This window comes from Erpetoichthys calabaricus, chromosome 7 (assembly GCF_900747795.2).
Source record: "Erpetoichthys calabaricus chromosome 7, fErpCal1.3, whole genome shotgun sequence".
Lineage (NCBI taxonomy): Eukaryota > Metazoa > Chordata > Cladistia > Polypteriformes > Polypteridae > Erpetoichthys > Erpetoichthys calabaricus.
In genome coordinates, this window is record NC_041400.2 from 114,503,566 (window position 1) to 114,531,085 (window position 27,520).

Below are 27,520 nucleotides of genomic sequence, written 5' to 3' on the forward strand. Positions count from 1 at the left end.
GTGAGGTCAAGAAGAGAGAGGAAGAGATAATATGACACCTTGGAAGTTGCAGTTAGAAGTCAAAAACTGACTTAGGAAATGGGCGAGCTGGTGCTTTCTTCCTTAGAGGCCACAAATTATTAGGCAGCCTTTTCATATGAGGACATGAAATGAAGAGGGATGGGTCCTTGAGTAATGGATCATTAGAGGCAATTATAGGTCCCTATTTGAATAGACTACTAAAGTTTGAAGCTTGAAATGAGCCTAAAAAGTTAAATATGTCTGTTTTACTACCTAATGTGCTCAGTACCAAAAAGCCTTTGTCTTATTATCTGAAATATTCAATGGCTAGTGTTCCTGGTGTCGTTTTGCTTGACTTCTCATTTACGACATGAAAAAAAGCAATATACTTAAAATCTGTCATTGATAGGCTCAGCGAACAGAGTCATTAAATACTTGTAAGTAATATTATTTTCCCAAGCAGTCTATCAAAAACCCAACTTATTCAAATCAGTTTTCTTTCACATCTCTTCTTCAGTATACTATGGAGTACCACTGTGCCCATTGGCAGAATAAAAGAAAGAATAAACCAGAGTATAATGCTAAATTCAATATTAAAAGAAATGACTGAACAAATCACATAATTTATGATATAATGCACGCACAAATTATCCTGAGCATCTGGACAGATAGGTTAACTGAAAGAAGGAGCAGAGTGTTAGGTTAAGTTAAAAGCTTTCCTGAAGAGATGAGTTTTAGGTTGTTTTTTTCAAAGAATGAATGGAGTCAGCTGATCTAATTAATTTTGGGAGGTCATTTCAAAGTCTGGGTGCTGTGGAGCTAAAGGCCATGTCACCCATAGAGTGCAGGTTAGTGTGGGGCATAACAAGATTGCCAGAATCAGAGGGCCTTTGTGAACGAACAGGAACATATCGATGGAGAAGGTCACTGATGTAGTCTGGTGTGAGGCCATTTAAAGTTTTTAGGTTATTAATAGACTTTTATATTCAATCATGTAAAACACAGGAAGCCAGTGAAGGCAAAGCAGGATGGGTGTGATGTGCTCACTGTTGCTGGTTCGTGTAAGGACTCTTGCAGCAGAGTTTTTAATTAACTGAAGATGTGATATAAGATTTGAAGGGGTACCTACCTGTAGGGAGTAATGATAATTGATTCGGGATGTCTTAATAATAATAATTCATTACATTTATATAACGCTTTTCTCAGTACTCAAAGCAATATCCACACAGGGAGGAACCGGGAAGCAAACCCACAATCTTCCACAGTCTCCTTACTGCAAAGCAGCAGCACTACCACTGCGCCACCTGTCTTAAAAGTATGGACAAGTTTCTCAGCATTAGAAAAAAGAACATGGGATATGTTACGGAGATGGAAGTAAGAAAATTTCTTAATGGGTTTTATGTGCATGGAGTAAGAAAGGGAATCATCAAAAATGACAATAAGATTCCTTGCCTAAGAAGAAGGTATAATAAGATCACCATCAAGAGTTACTGAGAAGGAGTTCATTTTCTTAGGTTGTGCTTTAGTGCCAATTTGCAGGTGTTCAGTTTTGTTGCCATTTAATTTTAAAGAATTATGCTTCATCCAGGTTTTAATTATTTTTTTTTAATTAATTTTTAATTTCATTAGATGAAAATGTCAATACATCCTCTAACATATTGTTACCATATCTGAACAAGTTTGTATATTCTATGTATTGATGCAGTGTGTCCAATAAATTGCTGCTTGGTGGCTGTGGCGTTAACCACAAGACTTCTACTTTAATCCCCATCATTGACTCACTCTGTGACCCTGAATAAGTTACTTAGCCTTTCAGTGCTATAGTTACAGGAATATGTAAACAGTCGTGCTGTTCATGTTTGTTATTTTTGATTACCTCCGGCAAATGTTTCAGATCATTTTCTTTTACATTTTATTTCATTCAGTTTCATCAAACATGGGTAATAGATTCAAACATTCTAATTCAATTTTTATCATTGAAACATTGATAGAAAAGTTGACTATCCAGATATTTTAGGTTGAGGAATAAAAACCACAGCACCAAGAGAAAACTAAAGTAAACCTAGGTTAGAACTAGTGCCTCACAGTTCCAAGGAGTTACGTTCCTAGCATGGTTTGTGTTGGGAGTTTGCACAGCTCTTCTTGTTTTGGAGTGGGTTTTCTCACCACACTTTAAGGTTTTCCACACATCTTAAAGAAGTGTGATTTTAAACTAGCATGGTATGGATAAAAGAGGGTGCATGCCCAGTGATCGGTGGTCATTGGGTCAGGATAAGCTCTTGCTTCATTTGCTGCTGATTATAAACAGGTGGCTGAATAATTAGATCGATAGGAGATTATTTGGTCATGTTTTTGGTCTGCCATGAGCTAGTGAAGCTTCATGCATGAAGGTGTCCTGCATTGGACTGGAGTTCTATCCAGGGTTAAGTATGTTGAGTGTGATGATGCCATGAAAGCTTTGACTCTTTGAATCCCTGTACTGGATAAAGTGTGTTGATGAAACGGAGGGATCTCTCAGACTGAGCTCATGCACAAAACACTGCAAAAAGAATAAGACAATGTAGTGAAGTAATGAAGAAACATTGCACAGAATATTAGAATATGCAGAAAGAAAGCAAATATAACTCATCATAGCAAGTACTCCGAAAATGCAAAGCAACCTTCTGTATCTTTTGAATGGCATGAGAAACATTGATGTTCACTTAATGGTTGAAAGTAAGAGTAAGGGATTTCTAGACAAGTCATTATTGAAAAGAAGTTTATAAAAATGCATTTATAGCACTGGGATGGCTGAATGCTCTAAGATTAGCGTATAATGAAAACTTAAGGCATCTGTACATCTTTGGAAGTTTAAGTATTTTTGCTGAGGTCTCTTCATTGCAGGGGTTACAGAAGGATGTTGTATGTGTTTAAACAAACAGTCAAGCTTCAGTGAGAAGCAGATGTTGCACAAAGAGCAGCAGACAGATATTTATTTGAATAGCTTGTGAGTGACAAGCGTATCTGCAAAGGCCCAAGAACCTGATTTTCTTGCATTGCGTCCTGTTTAAAAGACATAGATCTTAATCAGTCAAACTTTATAAAATATCGTACAGATAGGAAAAACAACTAATTTCCCAACGCCGTGTACAGTATGTAAAAAGAGTTAAGGACTCAACTGACTTCTGCATTTCTTAGCTGATTGCATTTTAAGTCACATGAGAAAAGACTTTTGTGATGTGGATTAATCTAGCCTTTGGCAAATGCCTCAAAAAACCTTGGCAGTTTGATTGGGATAATGAAAACATCCGTGAAAAACAGTCTTTCCGATATAAACTCCAGGGGCCCCCAAACACTAGGCTTACAATTTTGTTTTAGCACAAAAGCTTTTGTGAACCATGTAACACCTTCCAAATCTTTGCCATTAGGAATTTTTTTAAAAAGGCTGGGTGTTTAGAGACCATTCTTCCTTTATTAAGTTATATTTTTTAAAGAATTGAACATTTAATATTTTGTGTATTATTCACACAATTGTTTTCCCAGTGGTTTCCCTTTAATAGCTTTGAAAACACTCAAAAAAGCAGGTGTGATATTGTAAATATGGAAATGTAGTGAGCTCAAACCTTGAACTATAGATGGACATGGAGCACGTTTATGTGTATATATGGAAGTGAGGAATGTGCTGTGCTTGATAAATTATATTTGGTTTCTAATTAGAGGCCAAATTAAACTAAACAAATTAACTTTTGCTATTAATAAATACGTATTATTAAACCCAGACATTTAATTTAATCATACTTGCTTCTGTGACTCATTTAGTGCCATTATAAAAGCACATTAAAAATAATTTTAGTCAAGGGAGTATTAGAGTGCAGATCATATGAGGAAATAAGTCAACAGAAACACTAAATTCAACATTTTTATTCACAGTGCTGATATTGTCATTAACTCTATGACATAATATGTTATCCAAAAGGAAAACTGCAAAGTTAAACAATACTCTGATTTTTCTATTGTTGACACAGTTTGAGTGTAAGTTTGTGCGTACTTGGGATCTGCGAGAGACTGGTACCTGGTATTCAGGCCTGTTTCCTGCCTTGTGTCCAGTGCTGTCAGAATAGACTCAGCCACCCTTTACCATGTAGTTGAGTAAATGGGTTGGAAAATGTTGTGCCAGACAGTTGTTTACACTCCTTTTGATTTTTGTCTGCTTTGGGGCTTTGTTTTGTAATATAAAGGATTTTCTGTTAAACCTGCAGGTAGAAGTAAAAGATTTTTTAACGTATAATGTAATTCAAACTCTGCAATACTAGGAAAAGAGCTTGAAGGAGATAATAAGAATAGTCTGTGTGAAGGATGAATGATCTGTTAGGCTGTTAAACCATAGGACAAATGCAGGCTAAAATGTTTTATACCCTCTCCACCATGCTGCCCAATCTGCTGCCATCTTTCCCATTTTTACTGTGCTCCAGAACTTCAGTCCATGACATCCAAAGTTCCCATATTCTTCCCATAACTTGCCCTGTAGAGGTGGAAAGGAACAGGTGCACCTGCTATCCAAATTTTATACTACACATGTCTTCAAATTGCGCAGTCCTCTGCTAACCTGCTCAGTTCTCCATGCTACTAAAACCTATACCCCCACCTCCGTAATCTTTCAATAATGTGGACTTCCATCTCTCCTATAACACATCCATAGCATAAGTCCAATCCAATTCTTATTCTGCCTCTGCTAATAGAGTGCTCAGTCCTTGGCCACTTCCACTGTATTCCATAAATCCACATCATACAATCACTAGTTCTTTGATTTTTCTCAAGTCTTGCATTGCAGTTTATCATTCAACACACCCACAGAGTCTTTCCCACCCTTATTTTATTCTACACTTGCTGCCAGTCTCCCCAGTCCTATGCAGGTTTGCCAGGCTTACCTCATCTGTGCACAAATTCACATTATAAGATCCACAGACCCCCCCACATCTTAAAACATAATTTACCCCCCACCCTGTCTTGTACAACACCCACAGGACAAGTACAACATAAATCTTATTCTGCCCATATGATCAGGATACCTATATTTCCTTGAACATAAAAAATTTCCCTCCTTTCCTTAAGGCCTGAATATTTCTCAATAAGTTTCTGATTAAACTTGAGTCATTTCACTAAGCTTGCCAAAACAATTTAGCCTCATGCAATTGTCTAGATCAGTGTTTCCCAACCTTTTTTCTTTGGTGGCATACTTTTTGTAAACAAAAACATCCCAAGGCACACCACTATTTTGCTAATGACAAACTCATTATATCTCATACATGTGATCAACTGTCCGAAGAGGTAGGACTACCGGAGAAGCCAGTAAAAAAGAAGCTCCGAGATCAGCATTCACAGACACGGCACTTAGTGACAACATGCTGGCATCTAGCTCTCATGGTACACCATTGTGCATTGAAAAATACTGGTCTAGATGACTGTGGCTTCTTTAATGGCGCTTGCATTTTTCAGAAAGATGTTTTACGTCTTGTACCCTGGTCATTGTTCAAAATGCTTCAGTACCGAGACTTCAAAACAACAAACAGGGAAAGCGAAAAAAGGCATTACTTACACCACATCCAGTTAGCCAACTCTGTTTGTCATAACAAGAGCTAGAAAAACTCTTTGTGTAAGCTAGTCCTTGATCACTTGCCTGCTGCTGAATTTTTAAGTCAGGTCATTCGGGTCCAAGCTCCTTATCTTCTTTTTTTCTTCAAGTGAATGACTTGTGAAGGGGAGTTTCATTAAAGAAACAACCAAATTTTTATACGACTTCTGAAGTTCCACTTGACGCTATCATTTTCCTAAAGTCCTTGCTAATCTGTAGTTAAATTAATAGTGAGTGTGAACTGTGAACCATGGATATGAACATGAAGTAGTTCGTAGACGACTGTCTGATCACATTAGATTAAAAAAAACTAAAACAGTACTAATTTGCTGCCAATAAATGTGTGAGTGTTCGGGGCACACAGGCTGTGTCCTTGGAAAAATCTGAAAGTAACCAATTAAAGGGTTGCCTTAGGTCACCTGCTTGCCAAAAGATAAAGGACTTACATACATTCTCATTTGGCTGCTGTCCTCCACTCAGGAAAAATAGGTGTTCACAAAGGAATTAAACAAATACAACTTGGAAACAATTTAATGGATGATGACATGCACTGACATCAGGCACGTTGTGTAAATAAACAAATGTATTTCATGATTATTTTGCATTACCTAATTAATTTAAGTAGAGTTTTTAAAAAAAAATTTTGGGGAGGGGGCACTCCAGCTCCCTACATTGCTAACCATCACTGGTATGTTGCTCAGATGACATGAGAATTAATCTGACCAAGCTGCTAAAAAAGAAAAGTTTACACAACTGGTAAAGAAGTTTCTTCTAACTTGGATGAACCTTTTGCCATGCTTAACACTATCATACTCCACTTTTTAGTTGGTTTTTGCAGAATTGGTTAATAAGTGCATCATGGACTGTATCATATCAGGAGAATGAATATGGAAGAAATACATATGAATACATGCTTGTATTCCATATGTTAATGAAAAAAAAAAGCATAGGAACAAAAAACAAAAAGTTACTTATACATGTCCACAAACAGTGGGTGGGATGAAGGTCATCCATATTGTCAGAGAAAACACCTGGGGACTTAACCTTGCTTTAAAGCTGATGCCATTTTGTTTCCTTCATTGAGCAGCTCAGTATAGTATAGACCTAAAGCTATCACATACTTATACAACTGGGAAGATATATAACACCTGATCATGGGGTGAACTTGACAATGCTCTCTTTTAACTGTTGTTCAGATGGAAACCTCCTAGACTGGGAATGTCATACTACTCTATTGAATACATGTCACTATCACTATAATCTGCACACAGGGAGTTCCATCTAGGTCATTGCCTTTCATATTTTGCGCAATGTGAAGGGCCCAACAACTGATCTTTGTGCAGGCCTTGCAACTCCTACAGTGTGCTTTAACTTTAACTTTAGTACACAAACGTAAACTACAACTGAAACTTAGTTTCAAGAGAAACCACTTTACTCCCCTGATTTTCTCAATGGCCATGTTGTTGTGTGAACATTTTGGACTTTTTTTTTTGATTTCACTGAGATAAATGACTTAAAACGATAAAGAAAAAGAAGTAATTAGTATTACATTTGGATCAGAATAGTCCACCATCACTAAGAACTACGGTTAACTGATAGTGGATGATATATGGGCAGACATTAGTTTCCTTTTTAATATGTATTATATAGTTTAGTGTCCTTTTTGTAATAAGTAAAGTAACATTCTTATTATGTAGTGACCGAAAGAACGAGATCGCGAATACAAGCGGCTGAAATGAGTTTCCTCCGCAGGGTGTCTGGGCTTTCCCTTAAAGATAGGGTAAGAAGCTCAGTCATCCGGGAGGGGCTCAGAGTAGAGCCGCTGCTCCTCCGCATCGAGAGGAGTCAGATGAGGTGGCTCGGGCATCTGATCAGGATGCCTCCTGGATGCCTCCCTGGTGAGGTGTTCCGGGCACGTCCAACCGGGAGGAGGCCCCAGGGAAGGACCCAGGACACGCTGGAGGGACTATGTCTCCCGGCTGGCCTGGGAACGCCTCGGGATTCTCCCGGAAGAGCTAGAAGGAGTGGCCGGGGAGTGTGAAGTCTGGGTATCTCTGCTCAAGCTGCTGCCCCCGCGACCCGACTTCGGATAAGCAGAAGAGAATGGATGGATGGATGGACATTCTTAGAATGTTTTATAATAATATATTGGCTGGGGTTCCTCAACCTGCCTTTTTATGTGCCTATTTATGCATCTATTCACATGTCTTCATATGTTTTCTTCTGGGTACTTTCACTTTTCCTTCCACATCTCAAAGATGTGCATATTAGTTGGAGTATAGTTCAAAATTGTCTTGGTGTGAGTATGGCTATGTGTTTGTTGGGCAGACAAGCACTATTTTTCTGGAGTCTACTTACTCTTTGCAATGGCACTGGAAGTGACTTGAAGAATTGAGTTGTTGTAGCCTCTCTCTCTTGGTCTCTTTGTGTCTCTCCCTCTCTGTCTTTCTGTATAACAAAAAGATTTTCCTCTGTGTCCCTGGAGTCATCGAATTTGCAATAGAGGTTTTGTTCAACTTTGGTCATCCACAATGGGGAGAGCACCAAATCCTTATCAAAACTATTGTAATCTCTCCATTCAGTGCCCCATGAAACTATTCCCATCAGACACAGGATACAAACTAGGGAACTGTTGGGGTAGTTTAATATATATGTACTTGTGCACATTGTGTTTCTTTAACTCACCAAAAAACTGATCCCCATTTTTCTGCTTCCTCCTTCCTTGGAGAATTATAAATATGTGAGTGTGAGTCATTAAATTGATGACCCATGGGAGTCCTGCAATGATTACAGTTTAATGGCTGCAGCCACTGGTGGAGAAGTCTCTATCTGCAGTGGTACACTTAGGAAATCTGTATTATTATTTAAAGCATATTTGGAACTGTTCTTCAGTAGTGCTGTACGGGATGTTAATTGCATATTGTTAATATCAGCAATGTCTTCAAATCTCAGTCTTTTCAAAGTGCTTTTGAAATGACATGGATGATGGTCCAATTTCTTTATCAATATTTTGGCTCAATATTTCTGCATGGCAAACTAATTATAGAACATGACATCATTATGATGCCAAATCCAAACAGTACAGTCAGAAACACAACACTTATATATATATTGTCATTGATTCACCAGTTATACCTTATTTGATTAAGTAATATACAAGATGTAAGTCATAGAGAAGTTGGTGCTTAGTTACTTCATACTTGTTACATTATTTCTTAGAGACAATATCTAAGTGTGCATTCAGGGAACTTAACTGCTACACCTTGTATTTATATATTGCTATAAACAGGAATTTTCTTTTGCAATTGCACAGTGCATTTCTTACCGTACGCAAAGTGTAATTCTCCACATACAATACAAAAGTATAAAGCTGTTTCCTTTGTTTCATTCAATTGGTAGATTATGAAACTTGCCCCTCTAATTCCAGAGTGGTACCGCTTACCTTAGCAGAGCTAGGAAATAATCCTTAACTAAATATTTTAACTGTTTCTGAGGACGTCCTTTCTTTTATCTCAAAGCTCAAAATTGGACATATATTTTTGCAAACTGCTTGGAAAGAGTGTATTTTGATATCTGAGGGGAGAGCATCAATGTGGTAGGCAAGTTAGGATTTTTGTGGAATGGTAATGACAATGAGAGAAACAGTCCTTTGTTGTGTCAATTCAGAATAAGCAACCAAAGCACTTGAGCTGTGGCAAACATATATATAGCTTATCATTTGTATGAGTCTTTTTTTTTTGATAGAACTGCTTATAGCAATACCCTTTTATATGCATTGCACGGTGCTATTGTGCATAGATACACTGACTATCATTCTGCACAGCATGATGCTAAATATTGTGGATATTAGGAAAGTTCAGCCTTATTGGAGGTACAGTTAGAAAGTGACAGTGGCACTGCAGAGATTCCCTTATAAGGGATAAGGATTTTGGAAAGGGAATTAAAAGTACTGTAACTTCTGTAAAGATGTGTATCTGATGTGTTTTTGTGTTTATATGTTTTAATTAATTGTTTTCCATTTTTTTGAATTTCTTATATTCAATGTGATGAAACAAAGTCCAATATAAAAAATAAATTCAGTAAAAAGATTATCAAAAAAGTATTTCTGTAGTGTGCAGTGTAAAGTTATGCTGCCATAATTTACTACATTGTAAGGCATGTTTGTTTTGGTTTAACTAAATACTGCATTCTTTTAAACAAATGACAATCATTTAATACATTTTTTTGTAATTTTAATTATTTCAGGCTAAAGTTAAGAAATAACAGCGCAAAGAACTAGCTGTGCTACTATGAGGTCTGAGGCCTTGCTGCTATATTTCACACTAGTACATATTGCTGGGGCTGGCTTCCCTGAAGACACTGAGCCAATCAGTATTGCACATGGCAACTGTAAGTATAAAAAAACATTTTATATATACCTATCCATGCAGAGCGTGTAGAGTTTAAGTGATTATTGTATAATTTTTCCTCATTTTTCCATGATTTATACATGTAGGATTTCCTGTCTTTTCAACGTCTATTATTTTGGAGTTGGGTTGATGTGTTATCATCTAGCTTGGACTTCTACCTAACAGCTCCAGACTGCAGGGTTCAGCTTCCACTTACAGTTACTGGGTAGTTTTCCTCATGCTCACCTACATTTCTATAGGTACACTGGTGTTTTGAGTATCAGTGAAAGTGTTGTCATAAATATGTGCTGTAATTGACTGACATTCCATGAAAGACATGTTTCTGCCATCCTAATAGTTCTAGTAGCAGTAGTAGGAATAGTAGTGGTATTGTCATGTCAGTACAGTGAAACTTATACATGCATGTTCAATCAACACAGAACACGTTGCCACACTCCTTTGCCAAGATATTCAAATCCACAATTTTATTTTATTTCATAGAAAACACAAAGCAGCGTAACCAATTTACTCTCTACTCCTCTTTCCATAACACTTGTTCAGTGACATTGTCAGTGCCAGAAACCTTGTGGAAAAAAAACCCTGAGAAAAATTCCAGCAGCATTTGCAGTTGTGCACAAAAATATGCTGTACATTTATTGACTCCATTCATCTATAGAGAGAAAGGTTTGCTAATGTCTAATAAATTAAAATACAGTTCAATAAAACATAGACACTGTTCAAATTGACATATTTTATTACAAATAAAGTTTAAAAGAACAAAAGCATTGATTGTCTTAAAACACCTATTTTAATAATCTGTAAATTTTAAATTATGGGGATTAAGTTGCAGGGAACCTTGTGCTGTCAGGATGGTTTCAAGTTCTCTACAACCCTGTATTAGAATAAATGAGTTCAGAAATTAAATACTTGTACATTCAAACAAAAGTAATCCATTTACAGGAAACATTAAGCCACAAAGAGCCATAGTAAAAGTGGTACATTTGTTGTTTTAATAGTCGAGTAAAATAAAGTTTTCATATTTCCCTGAATTGATTACCACTTATTAACTGTACATACAAAACACTTTTTAAATTCATTTGAGAAATTCCGTCAGCTTTGCAGTTGTAAACTTCGTGTTTAACAGTCGCAAAATGAAGAGGTTATCTTCTTGAGATAATGTTGAGGTCAAACAAACGATTTCTGATTATGTCTACCTAAGCAAGAAACATGGTGGTGCAATAATTAGTGCTGCTGCCTTGCAGCTACCGGTTACTGAGTTCAGATTGAGTGTCTGAGTGGAAGGTGCATGTTCTCTAGGTACACTGGTTTTCTTCCACATCCCAGAGATGTGCAGATTAGATAATAGATGTCTCAAAACTTTTCCCATCTCTAAGGGAAAGTCCAGCCACCCTGCGGAGAAAACTCATTTCGGCCACTTGTATCCGCGATCTTGCTCTTTCGGTCACTACCCAAAGTTCGTTGCCATAGATGAGGGTAGGAACGTAGATCGACTGGTAAATCGACAGCCTCCCCTTTTGGCTCAGCTCTCTCTTCACCACGACGGACCGTTGCAGAGCCCGCATTACTGCGGATGCCGCACCGATCCATCTGTCAACCTCCCGCTCCATTCTTCCCTCACTCGTGAACAAGACCCCAAGATACTTGAACTCCTCCACTTGAGGCAGTACTGTGCTCCCAACCCGGAGAGAGCATTCCACCCTTTTCCGGCTGAGAAAATAAAATATATACATAAAAAAAAATTGGTGGCCAGACAAATGGACTATCTGTGAAAATGTTAATAGATGGAGGGTAGTACCTGGAAGTCAAGAGTAATGGGTGAAAGTTTCAGTCTTGACTTGTTCCCTGTTCTACATGTGAGTGATAAAAAAGTTAAATCTGTGCTAAAAAGAATTTTAGTCTTGTTTTAAACCTCAGGTGGCCAAAATTCTTTTCTGGTTTCCATTTCAGATTGCACATTTGAACAGAAATAAGTAGAAAATCCATTCTTTCATTGATGTTTATTTGTCAATTGCATCATACTGTCTAAAAGTTATAAGACACCGTCACGTTGTCTTGAAATGTAGGAATTAAATATTTCCATATTTAGCATGGCTCAAAATGTGAAAGCTCAAGATGTTTCACTGGCACATAAAAGAAGAGTTCCACAGAGTCAACACCTTAGAGCCAATTCATGCTCATCAAATGTGATAAGTGATGCCTTGAAATAGTCGAAAGCCTCCTTTTCAGAACATTACCACTGTCTCATAGATTTATGCATAATTAATATTTAGAATTACTTTGTAGTTCTAGAACTCCAGAGGTTAGTAGAGGAGTCATATGACCCACTTTGAACTGAACAGAAAGCACCTAACATCTAAAATCATCTGCCAACTTTTACAGCCTGTCTTAATGATATGAACAATGAAGAGACTAGATCAATTTGTGGGTAATATTTATGTGCATAGGAAATTCTGCTGTTAAGTCTATATACAAGAAGAGCAGTCCCTTTATAAATATGATGTTCTGCTTGTCCTTAGAAAGTAGTATCTGTCTTTTGTACATAATTTGCAGAAATAAAGTATACAGATTTTGGTATTGTTATTACTATTTTTATGAATTTTCATTCTGATGTGCCAGTAGCAATTACTTAACTTCATGATAAAATACACCTTAACAGAGCAAAGCAAGTTAAAAAATAGGAAAAACTAACTTTTCACTATTAACACTAACAGTAATACAGTTTGTTTACCTCCAAAGGTTTCCAAATTGGGTTCATTTATATTATTTTAAACTCAGTGTTAAATTAAGAAATCAAAGTTCTTCAAAAGTTTTATCTTTGTTTACATATTGACATTTCTTGCGGGGAAGGAATTAAAAGCTGTCACCCTGCCACTGCTGATAAAACAAAGCACTGTTTAAATTTACATTAATTTATTTGCCATGCCTGAGTTTTTACTTTATTTAAATGCCAATTAACTTGCTGAAGATTTATTAAGAAACGATGTACTGTTGCTAAAGGCAACCAAAGCGTAAGCACTGGCAGCTGCTAGCAAGTTAATAGAGTAACAGACCATAAATAAGTTTTTTGTTCTTAAAATTTAAAGAGGATATGAGCATTGAGGTTTGCAAAAATTACATACATGTAAACTGGAAAAGTAGGTTTATAAGTATAATTTAAGATTTTGAATAATAAGGTAGAATTTTCTGGAATATCACTAAAATGTATATTAGTCATACTGAAAATTAATTTTATAGAGATATCACCAGAAAAACACTCTACTGAAATGTTTCATATTAGTGGTAAAATGAATACAGCCTGCTTTATACCAAACTTCCAATTATAGTTTTCAATTAAATATACTAGAGTTTATTGTTTGCTTATATTTAAAACATGTTTTCCTATATATATAACCTTTACTAAGGAAGCTTTGTATTTTTTTTCTTTTTAAATTGGGTTCCTCCAGAAAAATACATTAGTAAAATCATTCGCTTTTTATAAAAGTAAAGAACAGTTTGGTTCTTAATTAGCTTTTCATTGGTATTTTTCTGACAAGCTGTGGGGTATTTTTCCCTGCTGACAAGAATGAAGATTTTTAATTGTGAATGGCAGCAAAACTTTATGTGCCAATTTCTTTCCTGGTTGCCACGGTAGGAGGGCAAACTGTTGGCTGTACAGGCTTTGACAGGGGGCTGTCAGGTTAACGTGATTACATTGTCTTTCTTCTTGCAGATACGAAACAATATCCAGCTTTTGTTGGTCACAAGCCGGGAAGAAACAACACACAAAGGCATAAGCTGGACATCCAGCTGATCATGATAATGAACAGGACACTCTACATTGCTGCTCGGTCAGTATTGTTTAACTAATCACCCTTTAGGGCAGTTTGAGTGTGGGGGGATTTTGTTAACAGTGTCATGCAAGTGAATGCATATGTCAGGGCCTAAGGTTGTAACATTCTTTTGAATACGGCTACGGTAGGTGGTACACATTGGGTGGGGTAATTAATTTAGTTTCTGCCTACATCAATAAATACCTGCTAAATATTTAATTTCCTAAGCATTTCTCAAGTTATTAATTTTAACTCTTCATTTGCATCCACTTAGTATGAGCTATGTAAAGTTATTGTTTATTTTTTAAGTTCTTGTCATTTTTGTAAAGTGAAATTATTATCTGTGAATGCATTTGGGACTTTGTCTGCTTTCTCTTTGTGACATAATCTATAAGTAACAGTATGTAACATATTCAGGGTTATATAAGCAACCTGTAGTCCTGAGGCAGCTTAATGTATTGCTAACATTTAATCCAAGTTTGGTCAATTGCTTATGTATATGACTTTAAGACTATCATTTCCATTGAACAGTGATTTGAAATCAGTGACTTCCAATAAATATTTGAAGTATCTAAATAAATCACTGGATGCCTGTAGTAAAATAGTCATGTGGCTTTTATCAGAAACCAGACCGGCAGATACCTCAGCCAGGTTGTAATTTAGTCCTTTTCCCCACAATGTCTCTTTTGTACCTTGTTTCTGGGTCAATGCAAGTACAAACACAAACACAAAGTCATTAATTCAAAATGTTCATTCTTCGTATTGATTTTGATCATTGTGTATTTTGTAATTCTATAAATTAATTCTCTGCATTCCGATTTAAAAATTAACATACAATATTACTATATATTCCTGAATGTAGCTTGAAAAGACTCAGTTCTTATACACATCTTATGGTTTTGATATTCATCATGATATTCATCATTCAGCAGTGGCACTAGTCTGAGATTGTCTTGCAATCTTAAATCACATTTGGGTCTCTTCCAAATTTCAAAAGTATGCACATCTTGATACTCTGCTCACCATAAAGCAATTTGTATTTTACCCAGCAACTCTTTTGTTGATTGCCATACATTTATGGATGGGGCTACTGGTTTCAGAAGAGCAGTTTTGGTTTTTCATAATACTCACAAGTGTACTTCCACTTATGAACACATGCTATACAGTAACTACAAAATATTATATAAAAATGAGCTGCAACAACCAGAAAATATAACACTAAAACATCATGTAATATACACATTTACTGTGCATATTGTGACATTACTCAAAAATGAACGAAAAAAACATACTGTCAGGGCTATAGTTGTGACTGTGTGGGTTTGGCAGCTGTTAGAGTATTGTCTAGAGATGGGACCATGGGCAATGCAACATGGATAAGCATCTGTAAGAAAGCTATATCTCTTAGGTGCCCTACAAAGAACATCTTTAGTTCAGGTGCAAAGTTTAGAAGAGGAGCATCAGTTGTACTATCAAATGTGGCTGGCCCCTAAACTTTATTACAGGATTTCGACATGTAGAGGGACCTGTGGACACCAGAGGGTACTCTGTAGAGAAGGTCACAGGAATTTCAGAGGGATGTGTTCCTGACCCAGGAGTGGTTCCAGAGATTGTTCTTGAAGTAGCTCCAAACTGGCACATAATATCACCTCTTTGCCAGAGAACCAGTGACCTTAGATTCAGTAGAAGAGTTGGGCAAGGTTTCAGATTGGCAGGGAGTTAGTTCTGCTAGAGTTCAGAGAAAGGTAGAGAGTCTGTTTGTTTGCTTTATTTTTGGATGGTTGCACAGTTGTTGGGCCACTGTGCCTGGGAGGAAAGGTCATCCTTTAGTAAGTGTTATTTCAATAGTTTGGGGCATCTTTTTCTATTTCATTTTGTAATAGGTGTTCTTCTTTCCTATATTTCTCCTGTGTGTTTGTTTATGGCATTATAATTAAACTTTTTTATCTGGATAAGTGTGGCATCATAAAAAACACATAGAGAATTTTTCAAGTTCAAAATCCAGCTATTCTGGGCTAGCTGCATTCTGGGAAGCAACATAACCAACAGCTACCACTCTGTATTATGTGCCAGAATATTCTGTAAAGGAGTTCTTGCTTGCATGCTCTGTAAATTGTTCGGATCGAACCCAAACACACTTATTCATAGTCTCACTACCAAGTGACACTGAACACAATTTACAGACCTTATCTTTAGGTGTAGTGCCGTCAATGGAAAACTGCAGAGTTTCATGTTAAACACAAGTATAATACAAACTAAATTAAACTTACCCTGCCTTTAATTTTTATACTTCATTCAATATGCTTTTTAGTGAAGTGAAGTTAAAAAAGTTAAAAAATAGTTTAAAAATTAAATATTTCAAAGTCTACACTTTACATAAAGAAGTAGAGTAGCATAGTGGTTAAGGTTTTGGACTTTAATCCCTGAGATTGTGGGTTTAAATTCCACTGCCGACACTGAGTAATCATGTGTAAGTTACTTCACCACCCCAAGGAAAAACAAAAGAAATTATATATCAAATGTTGTAAGTCACCTTGGATAAAGGCATCAGCAAAATAATTATCTTGAATTTTTGCAACTGAAACTACATCATATTCTGCTTTCTTTATACAACATATTCATCCACTATGAGTCCTGCAATCAGAGATGATATTGCATAAATATTATAGGCAGTAGAAAATATTGTTGTAGGCAGCTAGAGTTTTTGTATGCTTATCTGACAACATTATAATTTTAGCCTGAATAAACCATTGTATTATAAGCTCTCTATTATAAAAAAAAAATCCTGGGAGAGAAAGACTAGGGAGTCGAGACGTGATCTTCACGTGAAGATCACGGAAGACACTTAAAAGACCTGCGAGACGAAAGAGATTGGCCAAGGAGCGTCTCGCTGGGACCTTAAACATGAGACTTTGTGCCAAGAGATTGACTCAGGACCGTCTCGTGGGGATGTAGAACATGAGATTCTTGCAAGACACACCCTACTTACAACCAATATCAAATAAGACCATGGGCAGCAAAACACACAGTTGTGTAAATGGTTTGAGCACACACAGCTCCAGGGCTCTCAGCGCATATAAAGCATATATGGGCAATACGTTATAGATGAAACATTGACGACTAAGCGAAGAAGAAAGAGCAACGTGGAAAAAAGAGACTAAAAAGCGGAGAGAAAAAAATGCAAAAAAGAAAATAAAGAAAGTAATAATCAACCCAGAACAAGTGGAATTGAAAAAAAGCATGTTCAATTGGGCTCAGAATTAAAAGTCAAAAAATAAAAGACAAAGTAGAACTTCATAAAGATGTTCAAAAACGGTGCTATACACATGCAGAGCAGGTTAGAGATTATGAAAGCAGTGGAATTCGAAAGGCTCAAAAAACGGTGCGATACAAATGCAGAGAAACTTAAAGAATATGAAAGCAGGAGAATTAGAAAGTATCAAAAAAAAGAAAGCAAAGATCATAGTAGCAAAAACAAATGGAAATTATTACTCGAAAAAAGGGAAAATAATCACCACGGATCAGGTGTCATTGAAAAAAAAGCAGGACAAAGCGAGGAATGGAGATCGAATATATGGGCATAGGTGATATGTCAGAAGTATGTCTCTATGCATGCTCAATAATCCAGGTAAGGAAATCCTAGAAATTTGATTCTGTTCATCTGGACAAAGTTTTTAAGTGGGAGAAATATTTCGAGACTTATCCAAGTCTCTTCCTCAGTCTCAATTGACTGCAGGTTTCCCCAACCTTATAAACAGTACCTTTTCTTAATCACAGAGACTAGCACCATTGACAAAGGGCCAGTTGATCAGTGATATGCAAATTGTCCACTGATTAGTAGATGTGTGAACCATTCATAGAGGGTTGAGGAATGGCTGCAATCACAGCATTGTAAGATGGTGACAGATGTACCGTTAGGCCCCCTCCTCTGTTCAGAGATGGTCGTTCCTTTTTCACGTAAATGGCCTCCTTGATTCCTCTCTCAAACCAGCACTCCTCCCTGTCCAGGATGTGCACCTCTTCGTCTTTAAAGGAGTGACCACTATCCTGTAGATGTAAATAAATTGCGGAGTCCTGGCCTGACGAGGAAGCTCTTCTGTGTTGTGACATGCGCTTAGCCAGTGGCTGCTTGGTTTCCCCGATGTACAATTCACGGCACTCCTCCTGGCACTTAACTGCGTAAACTATGTTACTCTGTGCCGTGGGACCCGATCCTTGGGATGGACCAATCTTTGGCGTAGCGTGTTTTGGGGTTTGAAGTATGTAAATATTGTAAGGCTTTGAAGTTTAAGTCAGAGTATTTCAAAAACGGGGTTTACCTCACATGCATTTATTGGTTACTTTGTAAAAGAAATTATTAATTGCTGATGATGCAGATTGTTTTTGTCTGTGCTGAAATTCCAAACAGAGAAACATATCCTGAATTATGGTACAAAGTCATTAAACACATGTCTCACGGACTTCATTTAAAAGATTCAGCATGTTGGGACTCAAAAGATTCCAAATATTGTTTTTAACGAAGTTCTGAAATAAAAGTGCAACTAATGAAATAGCAACAATTCAAAGAAAAAAAAATCTTAAAAGTGTTTATCCGGAAAAACAAATTTTCAATTATAACGGACACATGGAAATTATTGAGACACCTTTTACATGGATATCCTACTACATAAATTAACTTGTGTGCATTGATTTCACAATGATTTCAAGTTAAGTGTTGTTGATCTAAATAACTGATGGTATCAGCAATGTAGGGTCAATAAAATTAGAAAAGTATTAAAGCAGATATTTATTTTAATCACGTTTAATTTAGATATACAGGCACATATATTCATTAAACTAACCTCCCCAATAATCTGTATTTTTATGCCCCGAATATGCATGCCTAGTATCTAATGTTTGCTAAATGTAGCTATAATGTTCTAAAACATGTTGTAGCTATAGCACAGCACTCTTCATTTTAAACATTACTTCAAACTGATGATGCCAATACACGGTACATAAGACATACTAGTTTTCACATTTCTCAGGCAGTGAACTTCCTTTGCATTTTATTGAATATTTATATACTATAAGGTAGTTAACTCTAACTGAATAAATAATATAATAAACCTGTACAACGTTTAAAAAAATAACTAGGCAGGAATGAACACACAGCTGTAGCAAGTTAGTTGCTGCATAGGCTGTTACTGTTTTTGGTTTTGCAGTTGTTGAAAGAAAATCATTTGATGACTGAAAAACACTTTCTTAAGTGGACTTCTTGCATGTCATCACCTTTTTACTTATGTAAGTGCTTAAGTAGTGAAGAAATCACAAACCAGAAAGCTTTCTTTTTTATTATTATGACATTTTTCTCTCTACATATGTTTTGCATTCACTGTTACCAGCAGAAAAGTAATAAATTCCCATTTTACACATTAGCAAATAAATTAAAAGTAATAAAAGGCACACCAGGGAAGAATTTTCCTATTGCTTCTGCTTCATAATCTCCTTTTCTCCCAAGAGTCCCCCCTACAAAATCGACTAGTAATCTAATTAAAACTCCAAGACTTTATCCCCTTTGCAAAAGTGTTCATTCATATCTCTAGTGAGCAAAATAATTTTATCTCTTGTACATTTTCTTTGAACTTAGCTGAATCTAATAGGAGATCTGCCCATGTGGCCTTTATGTGTTATCACTATTTAAGACAGAAGTAACTAAAGAGTGCACTGTTTAGTGAATCAGAGTTAAAATCTCAGGTGTTTGTGATGCTAAGCTGGGATTTTGGCTGCATGATACAGTATAAGAGAATATAATGAACTGCATCACAGTTTCACTTCATAGATATTGAACAGTAGAGTACTGTATTTTAGGAGTGGGAATCGCCATGATTCATAAACATCGTATCTATATAGGAACAAATGTGTCAATCTATTACACATAACAAGAGCTCTTGAATCAATTCATTCCACTACACTACAAACTCTGCTTGTAATTGTAAAAGAATATTTCAAGTATCCCAGCAATCGGCACAATTAGATTGGGAAAAGTCAGTTATGGTATGGAAAACTCTCATTAATACATTTTCTAGATTTATCTCCAGGTGAGTCCATGTGAGAAGAGGGTTTATAGTTGTAGCAGGGATTTGTAGGCCATCTACTGAGAAAGACAAAATCACAACAGCCAAATATTATATCTCCTAATTAATCAAACCAGAAATGAATTATAATATAATTATTTATTAACAAAAGAATTAATAAGCAGAAACTCAATAAAATTAGGGAAAAGCGAATAAGAAACTTAGAAATTAACAATAATGGATTAATAACTTTATTAAAAGCACCCCAAAATATTGAAAACATTTGGGAAAACACTGGGAAAGACAGGGAAAAATTCTGATTAAATAACTAGGAACCTTATAAATTTGAAAAACAACGGAAGAATTACTTTAGAAATCCAAATGCTAAAGACTAAAAAAACTTGAGAAAGTCAGAATAATTACCACAAGATCTCAGTAAAACAGATTAAAAGTTAAAAAAATGTAAGCTTAGAACTTGAAATTCAAAAACAGAAAAATATGTAATTCAAAATCTAGACTGGATTAATACATCAGAAACTGAGAGACAGAGGACAGAGAGTAAAACTGAAGATCTTTACATTTGCAAATAGGTACAACAAAAAACTAAGACTATCACTCTTATTATTGTCACTTAGGTGACTGTGTTATATTTAGCCACCGTGCCTGAGAATTTGTTGGGATTGTTTCTGCTCCAGTGTGAATTTATAAAATGAATTCAAAAACTTGAGTAGCATGTCGCATAGTAATCTCTGGACCAGAGCTAATGTGCACAGTGTACTATTTGTTGGAATGCATTTTGTTATGCATGTGCTACTAAAATGCATTGCTTTTACATTCTAAAAGAAAAAAAACATCACTACTGCAGAGGTTCCAATACTTAACTGTATATATAATGTAAAATACGTAAACAAAAAGCTTCTATTTTTATCCTTAGTGTATCTCTAACATTTTGTGGGAAAAAAATATTTCAGGGATCAATGTTTTCTTGACACTTGTACTGTATATCCATACAAATTGTTTTCACACGTGTCCCATGTGTTAATACTTTTCTTTCCATCTCTTTTTTTTGTGTTTTGTTTTTTTTGTTACTTACTAATCACCATCTTTGTTCAGTAGCCTTGTTCTTCCGCTCAAATCTTTCACCCTGGTTGTCATCATTTACTGCACACTGCAGGATACATGATCACTTTATCAACTGCTTACTTTACTTGCCAATAAATTTTTAATTGGTATCAATACTACCAGCTTTGTCAGTGTCTGGTGAAGTAGTTTATCAACCATCTTGTTTAGTTCTAACAAAATTAAGAAAAAATGTTAATTCCACTTCAAAGTCAACCTACCACTTGAAAGCAAACTATAATCATCCATCCATCCATCCATTTTCCAACCCGCTGAATCCGAACACAGGGTCACGGGGTTCTGCTAGAGCCAATCCCAGCCAACACAGGGCACAAACTATAATCAAATAGGAAATATTATTTCTTGTTTGGGTATGTGAATCGTCCACTCTTGGTACAGTTTTAGTAAAATGTAAAATAACATCTGAGTCTCTTGGTCAGTTGTGCCAGTTTTAGGTATAGTAGCTACATTTAAAAATATCCTCTATTTTCTGTATTGACTCTACACCTTTACATACACTGTATTTTGCATGCATACTCAAAATGGGTCATCAGTGGAAGAATTAGTTGCTTACTGTATTTATTTAACAGAAGAATGTTTAATATAATCTTGTTTTTTTGGAAAGAATGTAACAAGGCAGTATCTGAGTGCATTTTAAAGTAAAATATATTTTCAAGTTCTAAAAATGTACAGATTTTTCACAAAAATATTATTTAAATATCCTAACATAGACTCATGCTCCACCCAGGTTTGGTTCCTGCATGATGCTACAGTGATAGACCCCAGCTCCTAAAATTGGTTTGACTGGGTTCAGCAACTGAATGAATAAATATATTTTTATTGCTTTTTCCTTGTCATGTGCATAAAGAAATAATTAAAAGCAATGGGTATATTTATATCTTATGAATATTGTAATATATAATATAACCATAAATAGATCAAAGTCTGCTTCCTTCACATTGAAAAATGTGCAGAATTTCTCAGTTTGAGTGGGTGGTGTGGTCTAGATAACAAGTTTGTAGGTCACTGTTTTATTTTTTGCACACTGTGTATTTTTTTAACAAAAAACCTTAACAAATATTTCCCCCCCGTTGTATTAAACAAAATATTTTTATTTGCCCTGCAATCGAATATTTGATTAAGTGGCTTTGAATGTTATATTTTTCTGAATTATCATTTTTATTGTTTGTGTAATGTTATCTTATTATTCCATCACACAATCACATGCATTTAAAAACATTTATATTCAGTTGAATTAAAGCAGAGAAGAAACAGCTCTGAGGGAAGCATGGTGGCACAGTGGGTAGTACTACTTTAAAGTTATTATTGCCTATGTGAGGTTTGCATATGCACCTCATTTCTGTGTGGGTTTTCCTATAAGAATAAGGGTTTTCTCCCAAATCCCCAAAGGCTTGCTGTTTAAGTTAAGTAGTGATTCCTAGCTATCCCCCAGAGTAGGTTTGTGCAAGTTTTTACTCTGTAACGGATGGCATCCTATCCAGAGCTGTCTCCAATTACTGCCGTATGCCCAGTGCTGGTAGGATGGACTCTGGCACCAATGACTCTGAAATAAATGAAATGGTTTTGAGCCTATTTTTTTAGGTTATGTTAAAACAACTGTATACAAGCGCTCAGTAGACATAGCTATTTCTGAGTATCAGGCCATTTTTATATGTTAGTATTTGTTAAACTTTAATAGTAGTTTCATTCGTAATAATTCACCCAGCTTTAAAAGGCTGCCATAATTAATATGGCTTAATATAAAATATTGCATTTGTGTTCTTATGGAAGTCTTGGCTTTGCATGTTATTTCCTTGCTGTATTTGAAACAGCCCAATTCCATTCTTTTAATAGTGTAAGTACTGTAATGCAAAATATGACCTTTATGGTAGAATACTCTGCAGTTTATATTTCCTTTATTCTGATTAATCCTTCACAAATTTTTGAAACTCATATTTTTGTAAAGGTTTCCTGTTTTTATGAGTCTCACTGTTTGGCAATTTGGTATTGTAGCCAGGCAACAATGTTATTTGTTGTTGAGTTTCTGTCTTGACTTAATAAAGATTCATTGTAGGTGTCCAGTGTTCATATTCTGGTTGAAACTCATATACATTCTTCCATGCTGGGGTACTTTTGTAAAAATGTATAAGTTGAATCTATTGTGTTAGATCCTCTATTAGCTCTTGACCATAACCATTTATTTTGCCCTTAATAATGGCACTTGATGGGAGATGTAGTTTCAGGTTATTGAACTGCTTTTTTCTGGTCATCAGTGTATATATGAACATGTAGGCTGATTCTTGGAGATGCTGAAGTGGACATTTTCTGTCAGTGCTCCCTTTATATGTATTAAAACCTGCTTCCCCAATGATTACTTGGCCTGTCCTTCGTATGATTCTCATTTGTAGATTTGTTTTACAAATGGACTGCAGCTAGGTGATGCTAGCCAGTGAAAATGCTAACACATGATATAGTGTATGTAGCCATATTGAGGATAAAATTTAGATAAATTCACAATACCTTTAAGTTATTAGCACAGTAATGTGGTAATACACAGTAATGCCTTTCAGCTATGTTTAATTTCTGGTCTTGTCATCATTTGTGAGTACTTTACATGATCTCATATTGTTTGCACAAATTTTCTCTAGGTACTGTATTTTGACTTCCCCCCACGTCTCAGAAATATTCATGAGTTTAATTTAAGCGAGAATAGGTACATGTAAAATGATGTACTTCAATGGATTGGCATCCCATCCAGGAGTGGTTTCTGTGGTGGTTTTGTTTCTGGCTTGACAGACTCAAGCTCTCTGCATCTAAATAATGGAAAAAGTGAGTTAAATAAATGGAGAAAGAGACTAATGTGGGTTTCAGCATGGCACAATTTAATGTTTAATGTCTTGATTCTTAAAAATGTTACTTGTAATGATTAGATTTTTATCTGTTTACCTTAGAATTAAGTTCAATTAATCAAGAAGTCCCTGAAATTCTGAATTAGGTTAAGCATATTTCAAAATATTATGTTAATGCAGAAGTTCTGCTTTTTTCCAGAGCATATTTAATATTTAACTCAAAAGACATGTATCTGAATGTGATCTGTTAATTGTGAATTCTTGCCTATCATATGCCACATTAGTGAAAGCTTTTTTTTAGTTCACATAACGGTAAGCTGTTAAAAATGTCAGTGTAAACTTCAGTGGCAGGCAGATGTTTTGGAGGTAAAGTTTTTCTGAAAGAATCACTTTTAGTATTATGAATTGAGTGAAAGTTTTGAGATTAAGGATTCACATAATAATTTATCAATTACAATGCTTTTAAGTATCATGAAAAGAATGTGACATCTAAAGTAGGATATATCTTTCTTGTGAAATGACTGTTTTAAAACATAAAATGCTTCTATGTTTTTTTCTTTTTAATCATTAACTGAAACAAAGGAGCAAGGCTGGCATAAGTAAAAAAGGGTAAAAATTTCAGTGCACCTCATTTAATTAAACCACTCAGCCAGCTTCCCTTTCAGTTTAATTTTTGTTCATTTTTTTAATTGTGTGCTGTCAATTATTTGATGTATACATAGGTTAGGACTACTTCAGTCAATAAACAGTAGCAGCACATGAAGAACAAATTAAGTTTTGTTTTTTTTTTGGCCATTAGCTTGTATAGCTCTTGTGATGTACAAGCATGCCCTCACACACGTTTATAATTATATTTGTGGTTATTATCATTCTGACTTTATGATTCCTGACTCCACTCATACAAATCTTGGATGTTTTACTTTTTAAACAGTGCTTTTAGTTAAAAATATATTAAAAAATTGGAGCATACCCTCAGCATAACACTGTTGTCTAATGGATCCAGCATCTTAGGTTTGTATCGTGTGCCAAGTAATTGTCTATATTTAGTCTGCACATTTTTTCCCATGTAACTGGCAACTCCAATTTGTCTCTGTTGTGAGTGAGTGTAGTGTATGTGTTTATTTTGTGTCCTGTGACGGCCTGAGGCTCTGTAAAGAGATGGATCCTGCCAGTGCTGCCATGATACGCTATGGGATCCACTCAACCCTGAATTAAATAAACAAATTGTAGAACATTATATGTTATTCTTTGAAAAGTTTTTTGTTTCTGTGAGTCTCTCATGCTAATTATGATATATGTTCAAAATAGCACTCCCATACACTAAAACAAAAGAAGTAGAATTCTGTGCATAAATTGGAAAAAAGAATCTTTATTTATACACTAGACATGTCTGATGTGATATAAAGGTTTGTTTTCATGTATTTAAACAGCTGTGCAGCTTTACTCTACATTAAAATTCCATAAGTTTGTTTTTATCAATTGCAGCTTTATAGCCATGAGGCTGCATTCCAAACACTCAAAACAATCTCATCTAACTTAGAAGAAGAGGTGGCTTTATGCTCTTTCTACCACTATTGGGGTCAAGCTGTAAGTGTCAGGGTTCATCTTGTGCTACTAGAGTAGAATCTGTCTGCAGGAATGCTTCTTGTGTGTCTTTTCATACTAGTTCATTTAAAAGGAAGTTGCTACAGCAGTCAGCACCCAAGCTAAAGAGTTGTTTTGGCCTACATAGGGTTACCAGAAAGTCAGTGGGGATTCTGCATACACATAATTTTTTATGATTGCACATGTTGGTAATGCGTTATGAGATTTTGTGCATTTTGAATTTGTTCCAAGGATACAAATTAAGCTTCAGTACACCTTGCCTTGCCTAATTCTGTCATTGCCCTCTAAGGCCTACATGGAATTTATCTGCCAATCGGTTAAGTACCTCATTATGAGCAATTTTTACTAAATACTTTAGAGTTGCAACTGCCAGTGTGAGATCTTTTGGAAGTTAAGTTCTTTGAAGCCTTTATTATCTTACAACATTATAAAAAAGATGACCATTTGTATGCTTTTTTGTTGTTACCAAGTGTAATGTTCCAGAAGAAGACACCACTGAATTTTCTTTATTTTTATTGTTGTTTAATATCAAGCACATAGCAACATACAGATACCATTAGCTAATAAAACATCACTCTATTTATCTCTTTCAAAGCGTTACAAAAGCTGAATTACTTCACAAGTGTTGCTTATTGTTAACGTGCCATTTCCTCTAAAATTGGAATTGTATTGCCTACAGAGTAGTTTGCGAGATAATAGAATGGCTATGTGGTTTAGACAAACATGATTGAACAGCCTTCAGGCCAGAACAATGGTGCTAATAGTCTTCTTGTTACTCAGCTTGCAAGGGAAAAGGGAAGGAAAATTACACAGCAGGAAATAAAGGTTAACCTGCACAGGCATGACTAAAGGTGCACGCATTGTTTGCCTTACTGTTCCAGGATATTTTCAATTATTTCTTTCCAAATGGCCTTTTAATCACTTAACACATGAAGAGTTTTTTTTGTTGTTATTAATTTCTTCTCCATTTAAACTGGAAGAAAACCAACAGTAAAACATATAACACAACAGAAACAAAGCAGTAAGCTTTTTTTTTTTTTATAGTCGTTACCAGTAAGAGGTGGGTATGTGGACAAGCAATTCATTCTTCATTTAAAGAAGTGGATAATCTCCTTCTTCATTACTCCATTGTCGAGTAAATCTCTGGAAATATAGGCCTGCTGACTATTTTTACATAGCAGGGGTTGCCAACTCTGATCTTGGAGAGCTACAGTGACTACAGGTTTTCATTCTAACCATTTTCTTAATTAATGAGTAGTTTTTGTTACTAATCATTTAATTTATTTGCTATTTAAGACTCAATAGCAATGTCAGTCCTGGAAGGCCGCAGTAGCTGCAGGTTTTTGTTCCAACCCAATTGCTTCATGAGAAATCATTCATTGATGATGAAGCATGTATTGCTCAAGTAACATTTTCTGCTTCATTTTAGTTGTCTCTCTTGTTAAGATTTTAAGTCATTAATTACTTATTTTAGTCTTAAACAGCTGTATTCATTGTGTTAACTGCTCCTTATTAACAATAAGATGCAAATGGAAAAGGAACCAGAAGTTCTCCATCAAGCTTGTCTCCATTTCCACCCATGTGTATTCATCATTCACTATTTGGTTTAATTAAGTACTCAGAAGAAAACTGAAAAGAAAGTGAAGAACTGAAAATTGTTCATCCATTTAGGCTTCATATCACTTGGATAATACATATATCATCAGAAAGGAAAAAAAAACCCTATGATTTCAGAGTGAACTGACGGGGTAGAGTTGAAACACTAACAAGTTATGCAATCAAATAAGATCTGTTATAGGTGAGGATTGGCTTCTTCTTAGGAAGCTGGATTGGAACAAAAACCTGTAGCCAGTGCGGCTATCCAGGGTTGGAGTTTGCCACCCATGCATATGGTGTTGTTGATGAAAAGCATTGAAAAGATCATTGAGGCAAATCATCCTTAAATGAGTGTGGTGCCCAACCAATACTTTCTCTGTGATTATTATTGAAAGTAATGTTTTCAAAGGTACTAACCTATTTACTATTCTTTTTCCATGTTTTAAAATGATATAAGATGTTAAAA

The 27,520-nt window shown here is 35.6% G+C and overlaps 1 protein-coding gene across 4 annotated transcripts in view; it reads left to right on the forward strand.

Moving 5' to 3' along the window:
• sema6a (sema domain, transmembrane domain (TM), and cytoplasmic domain, (semaphorin) 6A) overlaps window positions 1-27,520 on the forward strand; it is a 162,903-nt gene that overhangs the window by 59,233 nt on the left and 76,150 nt on the right. For all 4 annotated transcript variants that reach the window (XM_051929422.1, XM_028805261.2, XM_028805262.2 and 1 more), the window contains 2 exons: window positions 9,857-10,000; window positions 13,730-13,847. In XM_051929422.1, coding sequence (XP_051785382.1) covers window positions 9,901-10,000; window positions 13,730-13,847 — 218 coding nt within the window. In that variant the 5' untranslated portion in view covers window positions 9,857-9,900. The remainder of the gene's footprint in view (window positions 1-9,856; window positions 10,001-13,729; window positions 13,848-27,520) is intronic.